Raw genomic sequence first — 21,306 nt, forward strand, 5'->3', positions numbered from 1 at the left:
CAGTTGCTTCAGTGAGAAACATGGAAATTCATCCTGACTACTCCTTCACCCTGCTCCAAGTCCACCTCTTATATATCATGCAAGCCCATTACCATCACTTGATACAAGTCTAAACTAGTATCATCTCTTCCTTGGGCACCTTCATGGCAACACCTTCCCAACAGTTTCCTCTGTTTGCCCCCTACCAATATTCACTCTACATTGTCACTAGATCTGATATAAAACTTTCAATACCTCCCTATTGCCTGCAGGATAGTGTTCAGACTCCTGGGCATCACATACATGGCCTTGCACTGTGTGACCTCTGCCTAACTCTTCAGGTTAAACACCACCTCTCTTCATTTGTTGCTCCAGAAATGTTGAACTACTTGTGGTTCTGTGTTCACACCACATTTCAAGACTTTTACATGTGTCCTTCTCTCTGCTTGGGACCGTCCTGTACCTGATGTCCACCTCTACCCTCCTCTTGAGCCAGCAGAGTCTGCTCAGCCATTATCTTTCCTGTGGCTCTTCCTACTCCTTTCCCCTCTGTCTCTGTATATTATACATATTTGTAATAATACATTTATCTGACTTTCTCTTTGACTAGAGCAGATACTTTTTGTGGGAATGGGTCCATTTTCATCAATAGACCACCTACCACCTTATCCTGCAGACTGTGGGACTCAGTAAGCATTTGTTGATATAAAGTTCTGCTTGTCCTTGGGTGAAGCCCACTTCACATAGTATACATAGTATATAGCATTTAGGTAAATCTTTTTTTTTTTTTTTTTTTTAGGAGAGCAAGGTACAGGCTTTTATTTAGAAATAAAGTGAGAGAATAGAGCTCCTGGCTCACGCCAGGAGGGGACAAGAGAGCCCCATAAATCTTTGTAAGTAATAAAAATGAAGATTTTGTTAAGCAACGGTATTGCTGTTATATAACTAGGAAATTTTAATAAAAACTAATATAAGACATAGAAACATCAATTGCTTGATTCAAATCATACCTTGTTTCCTTAGCAGCAGAACATTTTATCGACTTCTCTTTTTATCATCCGTCAACAGTCTATGAGTATGTCCTCTCCTATCTCTAAAATATGTCCTAAATCTACCCCTTTTCTCCATCCCACTGTCACACTGCCACTCCAGCCACCATCATCTCTCATCCAGATTATTGGAAAAGCCTCCTGACTGGCCTTCTGTTCTCTACTAGCACCTGGAATGCTTCTTTTCAAATATAGATGAGATTTTGTTACTACCCTGCTGCAAAGCTGCCAATTGCTTCCCATCACACCAGTGTTCAGCCTCTACCATTGCCCACACTGAAACGATCTGCCCTCCTGCACCCATGCCACCTCTCTAACTGTGCCTGAACTACCACCCCTTGCATGCTACTCCTGTCTCACTAGCACTGTCTGATCCTTGACATCTTAGGTTCTGGTCCTCATTAGTATCTTAGAGCCTCTGCTCTTGTTTACTGGCCTCTAGATTCCTACATGACTGTTTCCTTAGCTATTCAGATATCAGTTCAAAGGGTATTTCCTTAAAGAGGTCCCTTTCCAGTAACCGAAATGTGGTTTTTAGGGGGGACCTGATATAGGGGAGAGCATAGTAAACATAGTATTCTTCATGTAAGTGTAGATTAAAGATTAAAAAAAAAAAGAAAGAAAGGGGTATTACTCCTTGATAGGATAAAACTACTGGTAAATCAAAGATTAACACATGCTTTAAATATCTTTAATGTTGATCACTTAAAGGGTGTCAGATGATCAGCTATGGAGGTACTCTTTTCTGATAATATGCCTTTCTCTTAATAAAAAAAAAAAAAAAAAAAGCAGCTCCTGTGTGCTGACTTCCAATGAGTTCTACACAGTGGTATAGAGGGCATGTCAAAGTGTGGGCAAAGGGTCTGTTTGTTTCTATGCAGAAGATCAAGGCCTAGTTTGGCTACCCAGAAAATGAACTAAGATACGATATGAGGAGGAGCTTCCGGCATCAACACTCTCTGGAGGACTCGTGCCGGGGGATGATCATCAAAAGCCTCCACAGGGATCTGCGCGATGCTGTGGTTGTGGCTGCGTCCACCCCACCGTTTCCTGGACTTGCCATAGGAATGAGGAGGGAGATGTCTAGGCTGGCATGTGCATACAGTGAGACAACGAATTTGACCGGATCTGTACTGTTGGAACTCAACCAGGAGTTGGGAGGTGTGCAAGTTGTAGCACTCCAAAATCTTACGACTATAGACTATCTACGGTTAAAAGAACATATGGGATGTGAACAGATCCCAGAAATGGGTTGCTTTAATTTGTCTGATTTCTCTCAGACTGTTCAAGTACAGTTGGACAATATCCATCATATCATAGATAAATTTTCACAAATGCCTACGGTGCCTAAATGGTTTTCTTGGCTTCACTGGAGATGGCTGGTAATTATAGATTTGCTTTGTTTATGTCACCGTATTCCTATTATGTTAATATGTGTGCACAAGTTAGTTAGTAGTTTAAAACCTATACATGCTTAAGGTACTCTACAAGAAGATATGTCAAAGAAATAATCAATCCTCCCATGTTTTCTTCCATATGCTACCTCTATAGCTTTTCTTCTTCCTTCCTAATTACAACCCTTAAATAGAATTCGTGCCTCATATAGAATTTACCGAGTATCATAATTCCTCCAGGTGGTAAAGATACCTCGAGACAAGTGCTGGGCATAGAAGCCACAGGGCATAAATCTGCAAAGAAGTAAAAAGCTAACCTTTGCAAACAATATGGCTTCTCTCTCACTTACCAACTTTACATTTCCCTGTATGGCCCCGGAAGATGACTGGTTAGCCAGAGACGGGTAAGATTCCTCAAGGGAGGAACAACCTAAGACAGGCACAGTCACAAGGGGGCCATCAGGTGAGAAATCGGGGAACAACAGTGGTGAAGCTTAGAACCTCACCCCCCCCGTTTTGAGACAAATCTTCTGCATCTGTGGATGTTTTATTGCCCTTGTCTAGCTCGGATTAGCACATAGTCTACAGGCACACACCTGATCATCTACAATTGCTCTCTTACAACACTAAACTATGTTTTCTAACTTTATCTTGCATCTACCTACCACTTCAGCATTTTATTAAAAATAATAATAATAATAATAATAAAGGGAGAAATGTGGGATCCACATATAAATCAAGTATAAAAATCAAACGAATATTCATATTTGACCTGATTGTTTATAGTTCATAATGTGTGATCAAAACCGAAAGTTTCTGTGATGACTGCCCTTGTACTGTTCACCATGTAAGAACTTATTCACTATGTAAGAATTCGTTCACCATGTAAGAACTTGTTTGTTATGCTTCAGAAGATTGGAGACTGACGAGAATTAGGCTTGAGATGGATTAATGATTGTGCATTGAGCATTGACCCCCCTATACAGAATTTTATTGTTGTTAACAACCATTTGATCAATAAATATGAGAGATGCCCTCTCAAAAAAAAAAAAAATGAGGTCCCTTTCATCACTCAGTTTAAGGCAGCAAACAGCCACAGGGTGTCACATCAGTCTGTTATATTTTCTTCATAGTCCTAATCACCTGGCAGCAGAGTTGATTGGTAAAGCACAGCAGCATGAAAGCCAGACTCTGTCGGCTCCAAACTCAGCTACACAGCTCACTAGTAGGAGTGTGTCTGGGCAAAGCACTTCATCTTTTAACACCTTTGTTTCCAGAATAATAATTTTTCCTACTTCATAGAATTGCTGTGAAGATTAAATGAGCTAATACATTCAAAGCACAAACGACAGAACCTGGCTTATTGTAAGTGCTCCATGCATGTTAGCTATTATTATTTGTATATTTACTGGTTGGCTCTCTTTTCTGTACCTTACCTATGCTCACTCCCCACCCACCACCACCATCACCACCAAACATATAAAATCAAAAAAGGGCAGAGACCTTCTGGACTTATCCCAACTCCTTTATTTCCTAGTGTGGGCCAGGTATATTTGTTGAATAAATGTATTTATTGGAAACAAATGATGAAGGTGTTTATCTCAAATTGGTCTTATTTTTTTACAACTCTCAAATCTACAGAAAAAGCACTGAGAATTGTAGTGGTTTCTTTGTTCCTTCTTTGTTTCTGCCTCTCACTGCACCACCTCAGGAAAGCTCCCTGTACTGGGATACCAGAGAAGTAAATATTGGGTCCATCACTTACAAACTAGATGATGAACAAGTTGCTCTGGGCCCCAGGAGGCTCATCTATAAAACCGATATTGTTACTATTGGCTGAAGAGGGAGGAGAAGTCAGGTGTGGGGCTTCTGCTGTTTGTTCGGTCATCAGCTCTAAGATGCAAAATTATATGTACCAGGTGCTATAAGGCCTTGACCAGTAAGTTTGGAGTTGTCCTCTTACCACCTCCTTAAAACGGTTCTTCCAAATGTTTTCCTACTGGATCTCTGATTGTAATTCTGCTCCTGAGGTTCTCTTTGCGATTCCATACCCTCCCCACCCCATCTTTAATAGGAAATCTGGATTCACATGGTTTTTCTTCTAACATTGACCCACTGAAAGAATTTTTTTCAGGTCGTGTTTCCCCATTCATTTATTCATTTATATTATCAGGGTTTTTATTTTATTCATTGGTTTATAGTCCATTATCATTTATTTTGATGCTTAATTATTCCAGCTTCAGGTATTGGGGACCCTTCAAACTGCCACCTGTGTCCTTTTGACCGGTCGCCATCATTTTTGAGCACTTCGTTATCTTCGAACACAACAGGCTCATCTTTACCTACCCCAGCCTTGGAATCAGCCAAGGAACCGTGTTTAGTGTTTCCTTTTACTGGAGAATGAGATTTGGAAACCAAGACTTGGGTGTTATTAGATGCACTACTGGCTTGTCACCGCTTAAGTTGTGAGAATTATCTTTTTTCACCACACATCATCTGGAATTTACACTCCATTGCAAGTGGGGTTCTAGAAAAGAGTGGATTTTTAGGATCTTTCTCAGGATCTCCATTTTGAGTCAGAATGGCCCACGTGCTTTGGGTAGAGACCCATCACACCGACTCTATTCAGGGTTTCCGTTTGGGAGCTTTCAGGAGGGCGCCCTTGGCCACAGGCGTGCTGTACAGACCTGTGTCCTCCAGAGTCCGCTGTGCGGCGTGCAGCGCAGCCCCAGAGCTTTCTCAAACCTGGAGTGGCTAACACTTTGCAAGGACGCAGGAGAAGGGGTACGTCAGCGCTCCGACTTCCTCCTGACGCCGCCTCTGATTGGCTCCTGGGCATGTAAGAAACGGGTGAATGAGCGGCTGGCGCTTGCAGAAACTTGCTGGAGGTCTTGAGGTGGCATCGCCCTGACCTCCTCGTCCACACGCTGGCGGGCCGAGCCGGGGGAGGATGAGGTCGTCCTGTGTCCTGCTCACCGCTCTGGTGGCGCTGGCCGCTTATTACATCTACATTCCCCTGCCCAGCTCCGTGTCCGATCCCTGGAAGCTGATGCTGCTGGACGCGGTTTTCCGGAGCGCACAGCAAGTGGTGAGACGCAGCCCAGCGCTGATTCTCTCTCCCTGGCTCTTAAGCAGTATTTGAAGAGGGAAGCAAAATTTCCGGACCGTGTCCCATGAGAATGCTTATTTTTCTAACGCAATGAAGCGATCGCTTTTTAAGGTGGTTCAGTCTGGCATTTTCAGGGTGTCGCATTTGTCTCCTTTAGCTACCATCGGACTGTCTCTGTGTCTCCTTGTCTGCGATGGTGACAGGGGTGAAGTTCTAGAGTAGAATTTGACAACAGTTTAATCCTTCATCTGCCCTAAATATCCCCGTTTTGGGTTTGCAACATCAAAAAAAAAAAAAAAAAGACAGTTTTTCCAGCGTTTTATAAACTACCCCCTCCCCTATTTTCGTGCTCCTATACGGGCTGGCAAAGAGTGAATTAAACGTTTTGGTAAGACTGTGGGAGAAGCAGGCTCTGAATCCAGGAGATGCAGCCACCTTAAAAGCAGAAGCGGGCGCGGGCTCAGGCTCGGGCCGGCTGACAAGGTCCCCGACTGCGAAGCTCGCCATTCCCGACGGCAGCAGGGAGGGCCTCCCTAAGTACTTGAGGGACGCATGGATGTCCTGTTTCTTGTGTGGCCGGTACCAGATAGTCCAAGAAAGGAGGCCAGGTAGTCTGCCTGGCTGGAGGAGAGGCGGTGGGTGGCGGCGGTTGCTGTTTACGTGATGCATTTGCTTTCTGCCTGCCCTGCAGCATTTGTATTAGGTCCTCGGCTGTGGAGGAGATAACCTTTGCCTGAGTTCACCCGGGCAGGGTAACATTTCTCTCTACTTACCTTTCTTTTCCCCAGCAGACAATAAAATATAACTGTTTCTGCCTATTTTTATGGCAAGAGGCATTATTTTTAGTGCCAGAGATTCTAAAATCTAAATTACAATCTATAGCCAAGGCCGAGCCCTGTGATGGAACAGTGTTTCTAAGCAGCCAACTCTAACTCCTAATGCTCCTCCAAACCAAGTCTCTTCCTTTTCCCAACCTTGGGCTTCAATCTCAGGTTATTTTTGAAAACTCCTCCCCTCGCCACCCCACTCCCTCCCCCACCAAGGAATGACTAGAGAAAAAGAGGGAAAAAAAACATGATTTTCTGAGAGGAGGGTTGATGTTCCTTTTCCCTGTCCATTCTAATAATGTGTAGGATTAGTCTTTGAGGCTTTGTCCTGTCAAAACAATCTTAACTGGGGTATTGTAGCATATTCCTAGTAGGCATTTGCTTCTCTTGAATCCTGCATGTTCTCCACCCTCAAGTCTCCTGTTGTCTCTGAGGAAATGCCTGTGAAGCTCTAGGTCCCCTCCCTTCCCTCCTGCTTACTGTAATGTTGACATGGTAGAAGAAATGGCCATCCCTTCTCTAGCGTTGGTTCCAAGAAAGGCAGTTTTTGTGTAGGAAGCCCTGCAATGCTGCTCTTTCTCCAGAAATCATATAATTTGGGAGTAACTTCCTTCAAAGATTCTGGACTGCAATAGTATTTACCTGGGGGGATTAAATAGCCTTCTACAATAAGAATAAAGATTAATAAGAATAAGGAAAACAGGAAAAAAATCAACCTATGTTGGCCACAGTGATTATTCTTAATTTTCAGGTCACCAAGGAAGTCTGCCCGATCACAAGTAAAATGGGAAAAGCCAGGTTTGGAGAAGAGCCTTTCTTCCCCAGTTAGGCTGCCAACCTATCAAAGGCAAGGCTTTTAGACTCTATGGTCCCCTACAGAATGTTCCCTCAGACGGTGTTTGGGAATGATTAAATTAACATGTGTAACGCCTGGTCACAGAGATATATGAGGTAACAAGTATCCTCGCCTGACACCTTGGCCCGGGAGTGGGCTTGCCCTCATTGCTTCTCTTCTGAGTTGTGAATTATCAGAAAGGTGATTCAGACCACATGGAAGCCTAATCTACTCAGTAAAACAATTTTTATCATTGTCACTTCAACGTGACTTGACATATTGTAAGTAAATAAGAGCATGAATGCTAGAGTTATACCTTCTCGACTCTCATTACAGCCAGGTCACTTCATGGCTGTGAGGCCAGGCAATTTACTAAACTTCTCTGATCCTCAGTTTTCCCTGTAAAGTAAGGAGAATAGCGACCTTATAAGGTTGCTGTAAGGTTTAGGAATGTAGTTAAATGCCTGGAGCTTGTCATGGTATCCTGAGTTGTCCCAAAGGCCCACTATTGATGGTAGAGGAAATCTGGCAGATTGCCCGACTTTGATGCCACAAGAAGCAAATGTGAACTAGAAGGAACTTACCTCATTGAAACCCAGAGAGCTACTGCTAATTGCATGGCCTAAAGTTTATTACCCAGATAATTCTAGTTCGAGCTCATAGGCTCAATTACAAAAGCAACTGAAACTACTTCAGAGGGGAAGCTTGGCCTACTTAACACAGTAGGCATGTGCCCAGCAACAAGAAATACAAATGCTACTTTTATTCTATTGTCATTAGCAAATGCTTCACCCCTGGGTGCCCCCTTCTTATCTCCTTTATCTATCTTGTGCAGATGAGTCAGGTTATTGAGATTATGTTCACTGTCCTTCCTTAGAGTTCTCCAATATATCTAAGAAGGAGCTACTTGAAATGTTGAAGTCATCTCAAACACAGATGCTACATTAGGATCATTTAGGGAGGTTTAAAAAAAACCCTATTGCTCAAGTCATACCTTATACCAAGTTCATTCAGAATCTCTGGGAGTGAGTTCCAGGCATCAGTAGTTTTTAAAAGCTTCCCAGGTGATTTCCCAGTGTGCAGCAATATTTGAGAACCATTGTTCTTTGAGGTAAATAAAATGCATTGCAGGTAAGGTATTTTCATTGAACTGCTCAAGTTAAATTGCACACTTATTGGTGGAAGTGAGCCCCTTTATATTAGCATGGCTTAGTTTATCAGATTAGTTTGTTGATACTTCGGCTGTAAGACTAAGAGGATAAAATACTAGCTAGGCAAATTTCAGTATTATAGGAAAGCCATCATAAACCTCGAGTAGTAGAAGAGCACAAACAAGTAGGTCTGGGAAGGGCAGTGGAGAGAGAGGTTTAGACTGGGCAGGAGACAAGATGGACAAAAAGAAGGAGTTTGGGAACCTCTGAAGACTTGTTTCAAAATGCTATTCAAGCAAATATTTTTAAAAATGGTAACCCCAGTACAGATGCAGATACTGAGGAATATACATTGCTGAGTTTAGCAATATCCATATAAACAAAGCTACAGAAGCATATTTGTTCTTTGACCCAGAAATCCCTCTGGATGAATTTCTGGAATCGTGGATACAGACAAAGCTGTAGCTATAAAAATGGAGACATTTTACAGGATCAAAAACCTTATTCACCTAGCCTAAAAAGCATTGCTATGTATGACAAATATGGGAGAACATTCAGCAACCTTTTTTTCTCTTTTTTTGCAGCAGCACTTAAAAGAATGAAAATGTAACAATAAGAGGTTAAATTATGACAAACCCATATTTTGGAGTCCTATGCAAAAAAATTTAGGTTGTTAAATTTTTTATTATTTTACTTTATTTCACATTTACTACAAGAGATTTATACTGTACATTAAGTGGGAAAATACCACAAAACAGCAGATGTGCCATAATCCCATTTAAAATATCTGTTTCAAACCATAGTTTTGTGTGTGTGTGTGTGTATGCACACACACATAGAAAAAACAAAAGGGTTATAGTGATTTTTTACCTGCCTGGGCCATAAGGGTATAACTTCAGTTTTCATATCTGTGTATTCTAGTGATTCTAGGACATATAGTAATAAATTAGTATTTTTTTAAATTTTGTAGTAGGTTTCCTACATCTAAAGTAGAATTGATGTGCATACAGATAATAATTGATTATTTTAGTAATTGATCTATGAAGGAAATAATCAGGTTTCTTTAAAAAAGGCATCCTTTATTCCCTGATACAGCCATCACAGTGGCATGCTTCGTGCTCAGTCACTTGCATGTAACATAGATTGGAAGTCTACTGGGTGAGGTTTTAGGGAGATGCTAAAATGAACTAAAAGTACAGCCTAGTAGAATGAACATGCCGTGTTAACATACATGAGCATATACATTGTTATCATTGTTATATACATGCAGCATATATATTAATATATGATGAGCAATACTAGATAGCCTTTTTATAGGGGTTGGCTGAGAGAAGGTGGGGGAGGAGGGTAAAAAGGCCATTCCAGCCCAAAGGGACATTCCAATGGGAGAGGATGATACAGCTAAAGAACTAAAAGTGGTTTAAACTGGCTGGAGCATAAAGTTTAAAAGTCAGAGAGGTGAGGCAGGAAGGTTAATAAGATAGGAGCTCACAGGTATTGCAGAAGAGGTACAATTAGAGAAGCTCATGGGAGGGAGAAATTAGGTACAAGAGGGGTGGTAAAGATGGTGACTAAAGATAATAGTATCTGAAGGTAATTCAGAGAAAGAGCTTGCCTTGTCTTATCTTGATCATTTCCTAAGTTACTAGTTCTTATACAATGTATCATTTTGGTAACATGATATAATACAGAGATTGTTGAAATGTGTATTTCTACTGTATATGCCCCCTTTTTCTTATGGATGACAGTGATCTTGGACTAGTTGAACAAGATTTTTCATCTTGTAAAATATCCCCAAACTTGTTGAAATCTGCAGTGCTCTCACCTGAGTTTTCTGTACATGATGTACCTTTGGGCTGTGTAGGTGTGGTTTAAATGACAGCTCAGCCAGATGCCATGCAGAGTTCCAACTTGCTAACCTTTTCGTTACCACTTATGAACTGGAATGTTTACTAATGCCAGGTAAATTTAAATTGAAAACAGTAAGTAATAACTTTTCTCTATCACCTTCCAGACTAGCTTTGATATGTATTTCTTCATATACATTAGAGATCGCACCAACCACAATATTTTTTAGCTGACTTGAAGGGATTTTCTTCAGACACCTAGCAGCAGAAAGCCTTAAAAATAGCTTCAGGGACAGTATTTAGTGAGTATTAGTTCTGACAAGTGAGCAATCTGAGTTGGTCTCTGTAGAGAGCACTTTCTGGTGGAGCCAATCAAACATTAAGGTGAGATTGATTTCAGCTACCAGGTGTGTTAGAAAATGCCCAATGCATAGTTTTCCTTTTTATTTGTTCTAGAACTCTGCAAATATGGCCCTGAGCACAAAAATGCCATCAATATTTCTTTATCTTAATAGGATATCCTATTTATGGCTTGAGCTTGATTTGAAGACATTTCTGTGAGATGTAAAAATGCAGTAATCATTCTTAAACATTCTATTAATGCATAATTACTTGTTTTAAAATAGTGAATATATGTTTACTTTTACTGCCAAATGAAACCACGTGGGAAATATCTACCACTTATTTTCTCCTTCACTTTATGTTTATAAAGAATTAAGAAATATATTTCAATTTACAATGGCAAACCTAGGTATATTCTCTACCTAATCTGTGGCATATCATGAAATGATAACAATCTGTCTTCCAGTGTTTCCAAAATAAAATTAAAGTCTTACCATTCAGAAATCATCCCTCATTCAATACATATTAACACTAATGCTAGGAACTAGCAAAGCAAAAATGAAAAAGACACTGAGTTCACAGTTGAGTGAAGAGGAGATAAACCATTGACAGCTACAAAGAGAAGGAGACTTATGATAGAGGCATTTATGGGTTGCTGAAAAAGCCTTGAAATGGACATGTAATATAGACTCGGGCATTGGGGATGTTTCCTTTTCACATTGACATCTAATCTGAGTTATCAAGGCGAAGTGTTTACAGTAAAAAGTAACATTAATAAGCATATAGTATTTACTCTGTGTGACCATGCTGTCTGTTTTGATGCCATTCATTTAGTCCATGCTATAGTTCCATAAGGCAGGTATTCTCATTTTCCATCTTAAAAAGGGAGAAACTGACATGCAAAGAAAAGTAACTTGATCAAGATGACAGAGTTTATAAGTGGTGCAATAATGATTCAAGTCCAGCCTGTTTTACTCTCAGCTCAAGAGCTTCACCATTGTACCAGCTGGCCTTTTCATAGGAGCTAACTGAGAGAAAGTGGGAGAGCAGAAAAGGGGAAGAAAGGAGGGTGAAGAGGTCATTCAAGTTGGAAGGGACATTCCAATGGAAGAAGATGATACGGCTAAGGAACTAAAAGTGATTTAGCCTGGCTGGAGCATAAGGGTCAAAAGGCAGAAGTGAGGCAGGAAGGAAGCACAGGCCAGATAATGCAGGGCTCTGTGGGCCAAGAAAGGAGCCACGGAAAGATGTTTAGCAGGGAAATCACAGGGTCAAATTAGTGTTTGAGAACAATCTTTCACTGTGGCAGGGTAGAGACTAGAGTTTCAGAGAGCAAGTGAAGATGAGAGGTGAGAGCATGAACTAATACCATGGGATTGGTTAGGAGTGCAGCTGACCAGGCTTGCTGATGGAAGGAGAGTACAGAGTGAAGGAGAGAAAAGAGTCAAAGATGTCGCCTGGGACAGACTGGGGAGTAATGGGGTGAATGGTGACAATGACCCTGATTTAGGAAAAGGAGCATATCTGAGAGTGAAGATAATAAGAATTTTGGACCTAGTTTTGACATATCTCTGGCACAAGTCCAAAGATAGCTGTTCACAAATAGCTTGTGTACACAAGACCAGTCAGTGCTCAGGAAGGCTGGAGAGAGCTGGCCTGGAGGCATGGATTTAAGTGGCCAGTGAATGGGTGGTGGTGGAAGTAGTGGGAACAGGTGTGTGTGGAGTGAGCAGGGTGGTGGTGGAGGGGGGGATTGAGAGATCCTACCAAGGGTACTCCAGGGGGGTGGATACCAGTGGGAGAGGAAGAGGAGGCAGCCCCAAGAGAAATGAGACCCTAAGTACATGACTTTTTATTATGCCTTAGATTTATATAGCACTAGGTTTTACAGAGGGTTTCATTTATCTCATTTTATTTTTACAATAAAGAACTGGTTGGCATTAGTCAAGTGAGGAAACAAGTTCATAAAGGGTCACTTACTTCTCCAAGATCACATGTTTATTTATACTGGCAAGATAGGGACTGGAATCGAAATCCCTGGACTCCTAGTTTCTGCTCTCACTGCTGGGCCAGGCTGGTGTGAAGCCAAAGTCCTGCATGATCAATTTGCCCCTTTCCGCCTCTGGTGCTGTCTCTCTGGCAGGCCCCTCATAGCTGTGGCCATGCATGTGGGGCTGCTCATGACACCTTGTCACTAGCACACTGTGTCCTGACCTCTTGGTGAGCTCCCGCTGTTAATTCTGTCTACACTAGTGTTTCCCAATCTTTTTTTCATGCCACAGACTTGATTACATTAGTAAAGTATGCCAAGGGAAACTGGAAGGTATATGAGGTGAAAGAATTCTCAAGATTGATAAAGAGAATTATACAAATGGTTTTCAAATGGTTTCAACTCTGATAAATTTTGAATACTTAGAAAAATTGGCTTTAAGTTTTTACCTCTCTAAAATACCTAAACATCAATATTGTGTGGCCTACCTGTAGCTCATTTGTGGCATACCTATTGGGAAGCTCTCCTCTAGTCTGTAGCTATTTATACACATTTATTATAATTGCTATTAAATGCACAGATAGTCCCCAAGTTACATATACCTAGGTAGCCATATAATTTATTGTCCAGGACATTTTAATCGTCATGCTAGAACAACAATTTAAGCCAAAATTATTCCCAGACAAATCTGGACAGATGCTCAGCCCACGTTTATTTGATGAGCAAGCATTCATCATAATCAAGTCAAAGTCGTGGAATGATACCTGTATGGCTTGGGCTACTTAAATCTGAATGTTAACTCTGTATTGAACCATCCCCCATTGCTCACCCCCTGGCTTCTTGTCCACTAAGACTAGTCTGCCTAGTGGCAGAATCAAAGTACAAAGTTCCTTAGCTGACAGTTAGGGACTGCTACAACCTGGTACCCCTCTGCTAAATCTAGCCTTGAAGTGTTTGCATGACAATCTACACACTTGCATCTGACACCTTCCTCCTGTTGTCACCTCTAACTTGCACGCCTTCCCACCCTTACTTTGACAAAAATCACATCTTTCAACACCTACTCCGAAATCATCTCTTTTGGAAACTTGCTCTTTTCCCCCAGTCAGCATGAATTTCTCTTTCCTTTATACTCTGCTAGCATTTTTTCTTTTATAGCCAGCCTTTGTATATTTCCTCCCTTATGTTGATATTTCTTTATGTATATGCTTCCCACCAAATCTTAAGATTTCTCATCTATTATAGACATAATTTCCCTCTCACTGTTTGAGTGTTTTTTTTGTTTGTTTGTTTGAAGATCATTCATTATAGAGAAAATAGAAATTCATGGTTCTGCTTTCTTTCAGTCTTACTCCGTCTGCTCCAAGAGGCAGACTTAATGCTTCTGTGTGCTTCTGACTCTGAACTTACCCCAGAATGGCTTTCTGATGTTCTTTGCAAGTTTTTTTTGCAAGCCTTGCTGTTTTCTGGGTTTCTAACTTCCTCATAATGTATTTGCAGATTTATGCTTGATTTTTAATTTGTAGTGAATTATGTTTCTGTTCCTAGCTAAAGGTTAGTTACAGTTACAGGCCATCTCCTTAAGAGATCATTGGCGAATTCCATATTCATTTGATAACATCCACCTTTCTGCTTTTCCTCCTGAATGGTAATTGATGAATGCCCCATGAGAAATAAGTTTGACCCTCTTATTTGCTGCCTGTCCCATAATTTTGTCCCTCCCCTGGGACTCAAATTACCTTTTCTTTGACTGTTCTGAAGTCTGCTTTTCTAAAATGCAAGATGTTTATCTCCCTACTCCTACTTCATGCATCAGTTCTAAGACAGGGCCAGTCTGTCCCAAGGTTTCAGTCACTGCATTTCCTGGCACAGTTCTTCCCTTAGTGAGAAGCAAGTCCAGAACAGGAGCAATAATCAATAATAATCTTGACATTTATCTCAAGGCAAGGCAGTCCTACTTATAAAAATTATCTGCTTTTAATTGACTATTAGAATACTAGAGTAGAATAGACTACTGATGGATATCTGCATAATAATGGATCTATTTACTGAGTAATTAACAGAGCCATCATGTGAAATAGTAATAAATGTCCTCATATAATGATAAAGGAAGCTCAGTGTGGATAAAGTGAAGATTCTCACCTTGCCCTGGTCAGCTAGCTCACTACACACGTGTGGCCAATACATTGCAATTGACTCAATATAAAGAGCTCCGCCCAGTGCTCTGGTGGCACGGCTGCTGCAATGCTGCAGGAGAGCAGAGACGAGACTGGAGTGGTGGCACTGCTGAGGACAGAGACTGAAACGGCTGCAGGGGCAGAGAGGCCCAGAGGCAGAGACTGGCCTGCTCCATGCAGACGTGCTGTGAGTGGATGGGATTCTAGTGATTGACCTGACATCGTAGGAATAAAGTTGGGTATAAACCCTTTCACCCCAAGAACGTTCCATTGTCATTTTTCAGTCTCATTGAATCCATAGTGAACATTCCCGGGGCTGAAACCCCCTGGCAAGACACTGAGCAAGGTTAAGTAACTGGTTCACAGACACGTGACTGCCTAGTGAGGCTGCTTGTGAACTAGGTTGCTGGATTGTGTAGCCCTTTCAACTGTATTCCACAGCTTCCTGTTATGATTGTTCAGTCTCCTCTCCTCCCCTTACACTCCACTCCACACCCTTCACTCTGAAAAATTTTGTATTAGCTGTGCAATCCACAGTAAGCAAGCATCATGCAGGGAAGGAGTGTATTATGTATTACAGATTTTAGTCCTGGAGGACTTTGTATCACACATTAAAAACGGTTCCATGGTTAAATAAGGCTGGGAAATGCTGATTAAACAGTTAAACAGTTAATCAAGATTTTTTTTCATTGTAGAACATTTCAGAATTCCTCCCATACTAATGTGTATTTTGAATCTTAAAGAGAACATAGACTGAGTCCTAAATTTAATTGACTGGAGATCTTTATACCTTGAGTGTCATGAGGTTTTTATAAAATATTTACCATGTTTTGGGGATCGTTTTTGTAGTGTTTAAGAGCATGGATTTTGGAATCAGGGAGACCTGTATTCAAATCCAGACTCTGAGCTATACTAGCTGTGTGACCTAGAAAAGTATATTTAACTTCTGGTTTTGTTTCCTGATCTAGGAAGTGGTCATGATACTTAGCCCATGAAGTTATGTGAAGATTGCATTAGAATATGTGTATAAAGCTTTATTATTTGTCATCCTCATACCTTACTAGTATGTAAAACACTTGGAACAGTACTTGGCACATAATCAATCTATTTAGTCCAGACCTGATTTTTGGCAGTTGTATACAGTACACTCCACTAGTAATGTACTGGTTTTTATTCTTTTATTTTCACCATTATTTTTGTCAGTCTCCTACTGCTCTCAGGTTAGTGGATTTCAGGACAGGTGTAGATCTTAACCTGTACTGCTGTTGACTGTGGCTACTGGGTTAAACCCTAGCTTTGGCCCTTACTGGTTTTGAGGCTCATTGGGCAAGTTACTTAAACTCTCTAAGCTTTAGTTTCTTATCTATGAAAGTAAGATAATGACAGTGCCTCCCTCAAGGCTTATTGTATGGATTCATTGTCATTGTATTTATAATATTCTTAACACCATGTTTGGTATATAGCAAGAATGAAAACCTCTTCCTATGTTTAAACTTTTGGAGTCCATGGGCTTCGTTTGCTGATGATCCATCTGGATACTTGAATCCTCCTCCTCCTAGCTAATTCATACTGTTCTAACCAATCTTTCTAACAACCCTGGGACATAAGCACTGCTATTATTCCCGTACTGTAAATGAAGAAACTGAGGCACAGAAAGCTTAAGTAACTTGCCCAAGGCACATGTCTAGAGCCAGAACTCTAATCAGGCACTCTAGCTTTGGAGTCAGTGCTCCAAAAGTTGGAGAAATTTCCTGTCTCTTGACTATAACTGTCTTATGTCAAAGATCTCCATGGGACTTTGCCAAGGTATCAGTTCGTTTTAAAATATTATGTGCCACCTGAAAAGACTTCCTTAGACTTTAGGTGCCGAAGGTACAGTTTGTTATACAGAGTGCTTAACTCGAATTCTGTCCTAATACTGGGCCATCTTGCCACAGTGCAAAGGTAGTGAAGAAGTACTTGCAAGCAGGGTTTATATTTTCCTCAACAAAGGGCTTTGGATTTGCTCAAATGATTGCTCTCTGTTGGGCCCAGAGATCTGTCTTATGACTATGGAAAAGATGACTTTGACTTCTAAAGCTATTAAAGGTAGGTGTCTTCAGTTGACCACCATAATAGAAGAAATTTGCTGTGGCCTCTATCAGCCATTAATTGAACAATCATCTGTGCCAGTCACTGGGGTTATAGCAGTTCACGGGATAAAGAGAACTTAGCCTTCCTAGAGCTACAATCCATGCCAAAAATATGTGATAAGTAATTATGTAAAGGAAAATATGGGACATATGGAGAAATGAGTTGGCAGGTCAATGGCAACTGGAAACTGGGAAAGACATGTAATCCCCAAAGGAAACAGTATTGACTGAGAATAAAGCAGTTTTAAAGTTGCCAAGAAGAGATAAAGACAACAAAGAAGACAGAGCAGTCAGGGAAAAATGAGGAGAACTGGGGAAATAATGACTAGTAAACCACCAAAGAGGACCAGCAGGAACGGGTGGTCAAATGTGGCATTCTCCAGAGACTGTGGAGCCAGAGGATGGACTCTCATCAGCTCATGTCCTGGTGGGCCCCTCGGTGTGTCAGCCAGACAACGTGTGCCCAGGTGACTGTGCTTTTCATATTTCAGTGCCACAACCTGTAGCTGTTTGTTGGATGGCTTCAGGGCTGTTTGCCAAAACTAATGTTTTGAAATTGGCAATATTGATACCAAACTATCATTTCTGGCATGAAATAGCCGAAATATACTCGATAGCTTATCATTAAAACCTAAAGTAGAGGTTACTTATGGATATTACTGAGGTACAGAAGAATTTTATATATAAATAATAGTTACATATAGCTATATAAAACCATTTAGTACATTAAATATATATATATATATTTCTTAAAAAACAAGGGGAAGAGAAAAGTAGAGAAACTTCCTCTTCCCCAAATAACTAACTTTAAATTATATTGTTTGGTTTATCTATGTAGAAACATATTTTAAAATTTGGACTCTTGCAAGCTAAATAGCTTTTCCTGTCTTCCTCAAAATGAGGTTCACATCAGAAAAATGTTGAAGTTGCTTCCTTGTAGAATGATACCTATTAATTCTGGTGATAGTTGTTTGTCATTTAAATGCACATACTATACTTGTGTCTAGGACAGTAGGCCAGTATTTTTCCAGACACCCAAATGCCAGTTTTGGTTCTTAACAGGCACAGAAGCTCCTACTGACCAAAACCAGTAACTTGGAAGTCTCATTTCCTAACATAGCCAACTGAGATTGTATACTTCTGCAGTTTAAATGTATAATCTTGATGAAAAGAAAAACGTTGTTATTAGTTAAGTCTACAGAAGGAACCTGTTTTGAAGTAATTTTCAGTTATTCTAAAAATATAAATATGATTTCCTGATTCCATGAAAGCATATTGTTAGGCAAATCATATAACTTTAACTGCTTAAAAAATTGGACTTTCATTTGTTTTGTTGTCAGTGGTTAAAGGTCTTTATGCCATTCTCTGTCCCAATCCCCACTCTGGCTTTTTACCCCCTTGTTTTCAGGTTTCAGAGAATGGCAAGCAACCATTGGAAGCACTTTTAACTGTGATCCCTCAAGCTGGTGTAATAAAGAGTGGTGGTTTTATGTGCAACTGGGTTTACTAAGTAACCTAAGCCAGGTTTATTTAGGGGCTTTTTGTAAACACTGAAGTTATCCTTAAATGTATAGTGTTATACTGTTACACCTCTCCCTCTTTCTCTTCACAGAGGAAAACCATGTATTATTTGTTCTCCAGAACAATGATTTTGAGCAATGTACTGATCACTCAGAATGTGCCAGGCACTGCTGAGATCTTGAGGTGCTCACATTCTAGTTCAGAAAACCAAGAACATGCCGAGTGCTGGCAAAGGACACCCCTTTTTGTATGTGTGGGGCACTCAGGCAGATGATCCCAGAGGAAGTGCTGGCTGAGCTGAGTATGAAAGGGTGAGAAGAAACACATGACACAGTTGGGGAAAGAGGGCTTTCCAGGAAGACAGCAGTTGGCAGACCTGAGGTGGGGTGACAGCATGGCACATATGGTGAGCTGCTTCTACTGAGTTCCTGAAAGGTACAAAAAGTTTGAAGGAGAGTTTTACATTTGTGAACCATGGGTGGAACTACTCTGTCTTGTGTTGTTAAGATCTATTTCACTGTTTTAATTATGGTCCCTTTAAGTAAGTTATGAGGAGGATTATGAAAGCACACAAACACTTAAGGTTTTTAAAAAGTGCTTCTTGATGAAGTAAACTTTAAACTGCTTACTAAAAAATGTTCTCTGTTCCCACCCTGTAGAGTTAGCATTTAAATTTTGGTGGCCAAATGTGAAATTTGATGGAAAACAGTTTGTTTTTCTATTATTGTTTGGTTTCAGTAGCTTTTAGTCTTTGCCTGACTTGACGTTTTTGTTTTTCTTGTTGTGCCCCCAATGCAATGCTTCAGAAAGTCATTCTTTGTTTGAAGTTTGGAACAAAACACTGCAGCTTTTGGCAGCTGTGGTGCCCTACCTGAGACAAAAGGATCTTGCTTATTCATCAGAGGGGTTGGGCCCAGGGTTAGAGACCTTGTCTTAACCACCCAGACTAGTTTCTGTCTCACCCCTATTTTCCTCTCACTCCACCCCGTTCTTTCCCTTCATAGAATATACTGCTGTTGGTAATTGTTTAATTACTCCTAAGTTATTTGCCTTCCTAAGTAATTCTGTCTCCTTTGCCAGGCTGGAAGCTCCCTGAGGGGAGGGGGCATGTCTGTGTGTACCCAGCTCCTAAAATTACTTGGCCAAAAGTAAACACTCACATGTTTGCTGGGTGAATACATGGTGAGTGACCCAAAGTCCCTGGATAGCTTCTACAGTAAAGAGGGGTGGTGATAACATCCTGACAGGAAGTATTCCCCATACGTCCCACTTTTCAAATAAGGCCTCACCGGCACAATCAGCCAGCAAAATGTGCTCGCTTTTTGCTTGGGTTCATGTAGAGCCCAAGTCGGAAAATGAAAGGGGCAAGCTGCCTGCTTTTTCAGAAAATGCTGAAGCAACAGTGAAAGGAAGCATTATCAACAATATATTCATTCAACAGTTATATGGAGCACTCATTGTGTATCAGGCAGTATGCTGGCCTAAGGAAAAAAGGTGGCCGAGGTAGATGTAGAAACTGACAGTGACAATATAATAAGTATCAAAAAATACAAGCTTGAGACAAGTACTAGAGAGCATTGAGGCAGGAGCGGCTGCGCAGGGTGCCGAGGAGGAGGGACTATTTGAGATGAACAGCAGAGGATGATCAGGAGTTTGGTTGTGAGAGGAAGCAGGAGAAATTCCAGTAGCAAATGAACCCTACAGTTCAGGCCTCTGTATCTTTGAGGAAAGTATATACTGCATGGGCAAGACGGACAAGTTGTCAGGCAGAGGTGTGTTCTGGAAAGTGGTGTGTAGGGATATGAGTAGGTAAAGGGTGTGTTCGCACAGTGGGTGGATATCAGAGGGTGGAGAGAGTTCTTTAAGTTCTGGAATCACTGGCTTTCACAGCTGCTTTAAAGAAGCATAATTCCTTTAGGAAATTGAAGGACTGAATTTTTTTCTATATGTATCGTAAGAGGCATATAATGCTACTGAAGATACAGGAAATAGAAAAGCTTAACCACAATCTCACCTTAGTACAGCCGCCACTTGCTTTTTGTTCTATTTCCTTTCAACCTGTTTATGTATAAGCTGTCTTACTCTTTTAGATGCTATGCTGTACATACACAGGTTTTAAGCACAATTTATTTTACTTATAATTTACTAGATGGGTTTACTACATTATTACTGTGTAGTATTCCCTCTTTGTAGTGGATGTATCATATAGCATGTACCATTTTTAATCTAACTCTTCCCCTATCACCAGAAACTTAGACTGTTTAGTTTCTTGCTATTATAAATAAATAATATTACAGTGACCATATTTGTGTAAGTAAGTTTTTCTGTTTTTAAGATTTTTCCTCAAGAAATTCCAATAGAACTATTAGAGCAAAGAGAGTATCAATCCTTTTGACCATCCTGTTTCTGATTTCCAAGTAATTTCCCTGTTTAGATGCATAATGGCAATGTGAGAGAATGCCAGTTGTGTTATGTTCCTTCCAGCCAGAACTCTTGCAATCGATTTTTAAACACATATTAACTTAATAGCTTAAATGGATACTTTGTTTAATTTTAGTTTGTTGACATGAGAATTCTTGTTCATTCCTTCAGTGACTATCCCACATCCCCTTTGTATCAGCTCTGTTCTGGGGGAAAAGTACTAAATAAGTGTAATTCCTACTTCACCCTATACTTAAGGAAACCTCTATGTTAAAAAAAATACTTGAGAGGTTAAATGTTTTTGCAAAACTCATACAACTGGTAAATGGTGAAGAAGGGATTCCAGCCTGATCTTTTAGTTAGTCTCATGGTCTTTCCAATCTGCTACCCTACCCTGCAAAGGGAAATATTGGGGCTTGTTAGGAGAGGGCCTGTGGCTCCAAGTATCTTTCCTCTGAGCTTCATGTAATGACGATGCCATTGCTAATACTGAGAGCATCAGATGATTTCTTTAGGAATTTCATTCCAAGCC

The 21,306-nt window shown here is 40.6% G+C and overlaps 1 protein-coding gene across 1 annotated transcript in view; it reads left to right on the forward strand.

Moving 5' to 3' along the window:
• The first annotated feature begins 5,164 nt into the window (after positions 1-5,164).
• NCEH1 (neutral cholesterol ester hydrolase 1) overlaps positions 5,165-21,306 on the forward strand; it is a 62,549-nt gene continuing 46,407 nt past the window's right edge. The window contains exon 1 of the mRNA XM_037003172.2: positions 5,165-5,510. Within this exon, the coding sequence (XP_036859067.1) occupies positions 5,373-5,510 (138 nt within the window). The 5' untranslated portion in view covers positions 5,165-5,372. The remainder of the gene's footprint in view (positions 5,511-21,306) is intronic.

Source organism: Manis javanica, chromosome 3 (genome assembly GCF_040802235.1).
Source record: "Manis javanica isolate MJ-LG chromosome 3, MJ_LKY, whole genome shotgun sequence".
NCBI classification, from domain to species: domain Eukaryota; kingdom Metazoa; phylum Chordata; class Mammalia; order Pholidota; family Manidae; genus Manis; species Manis javanica.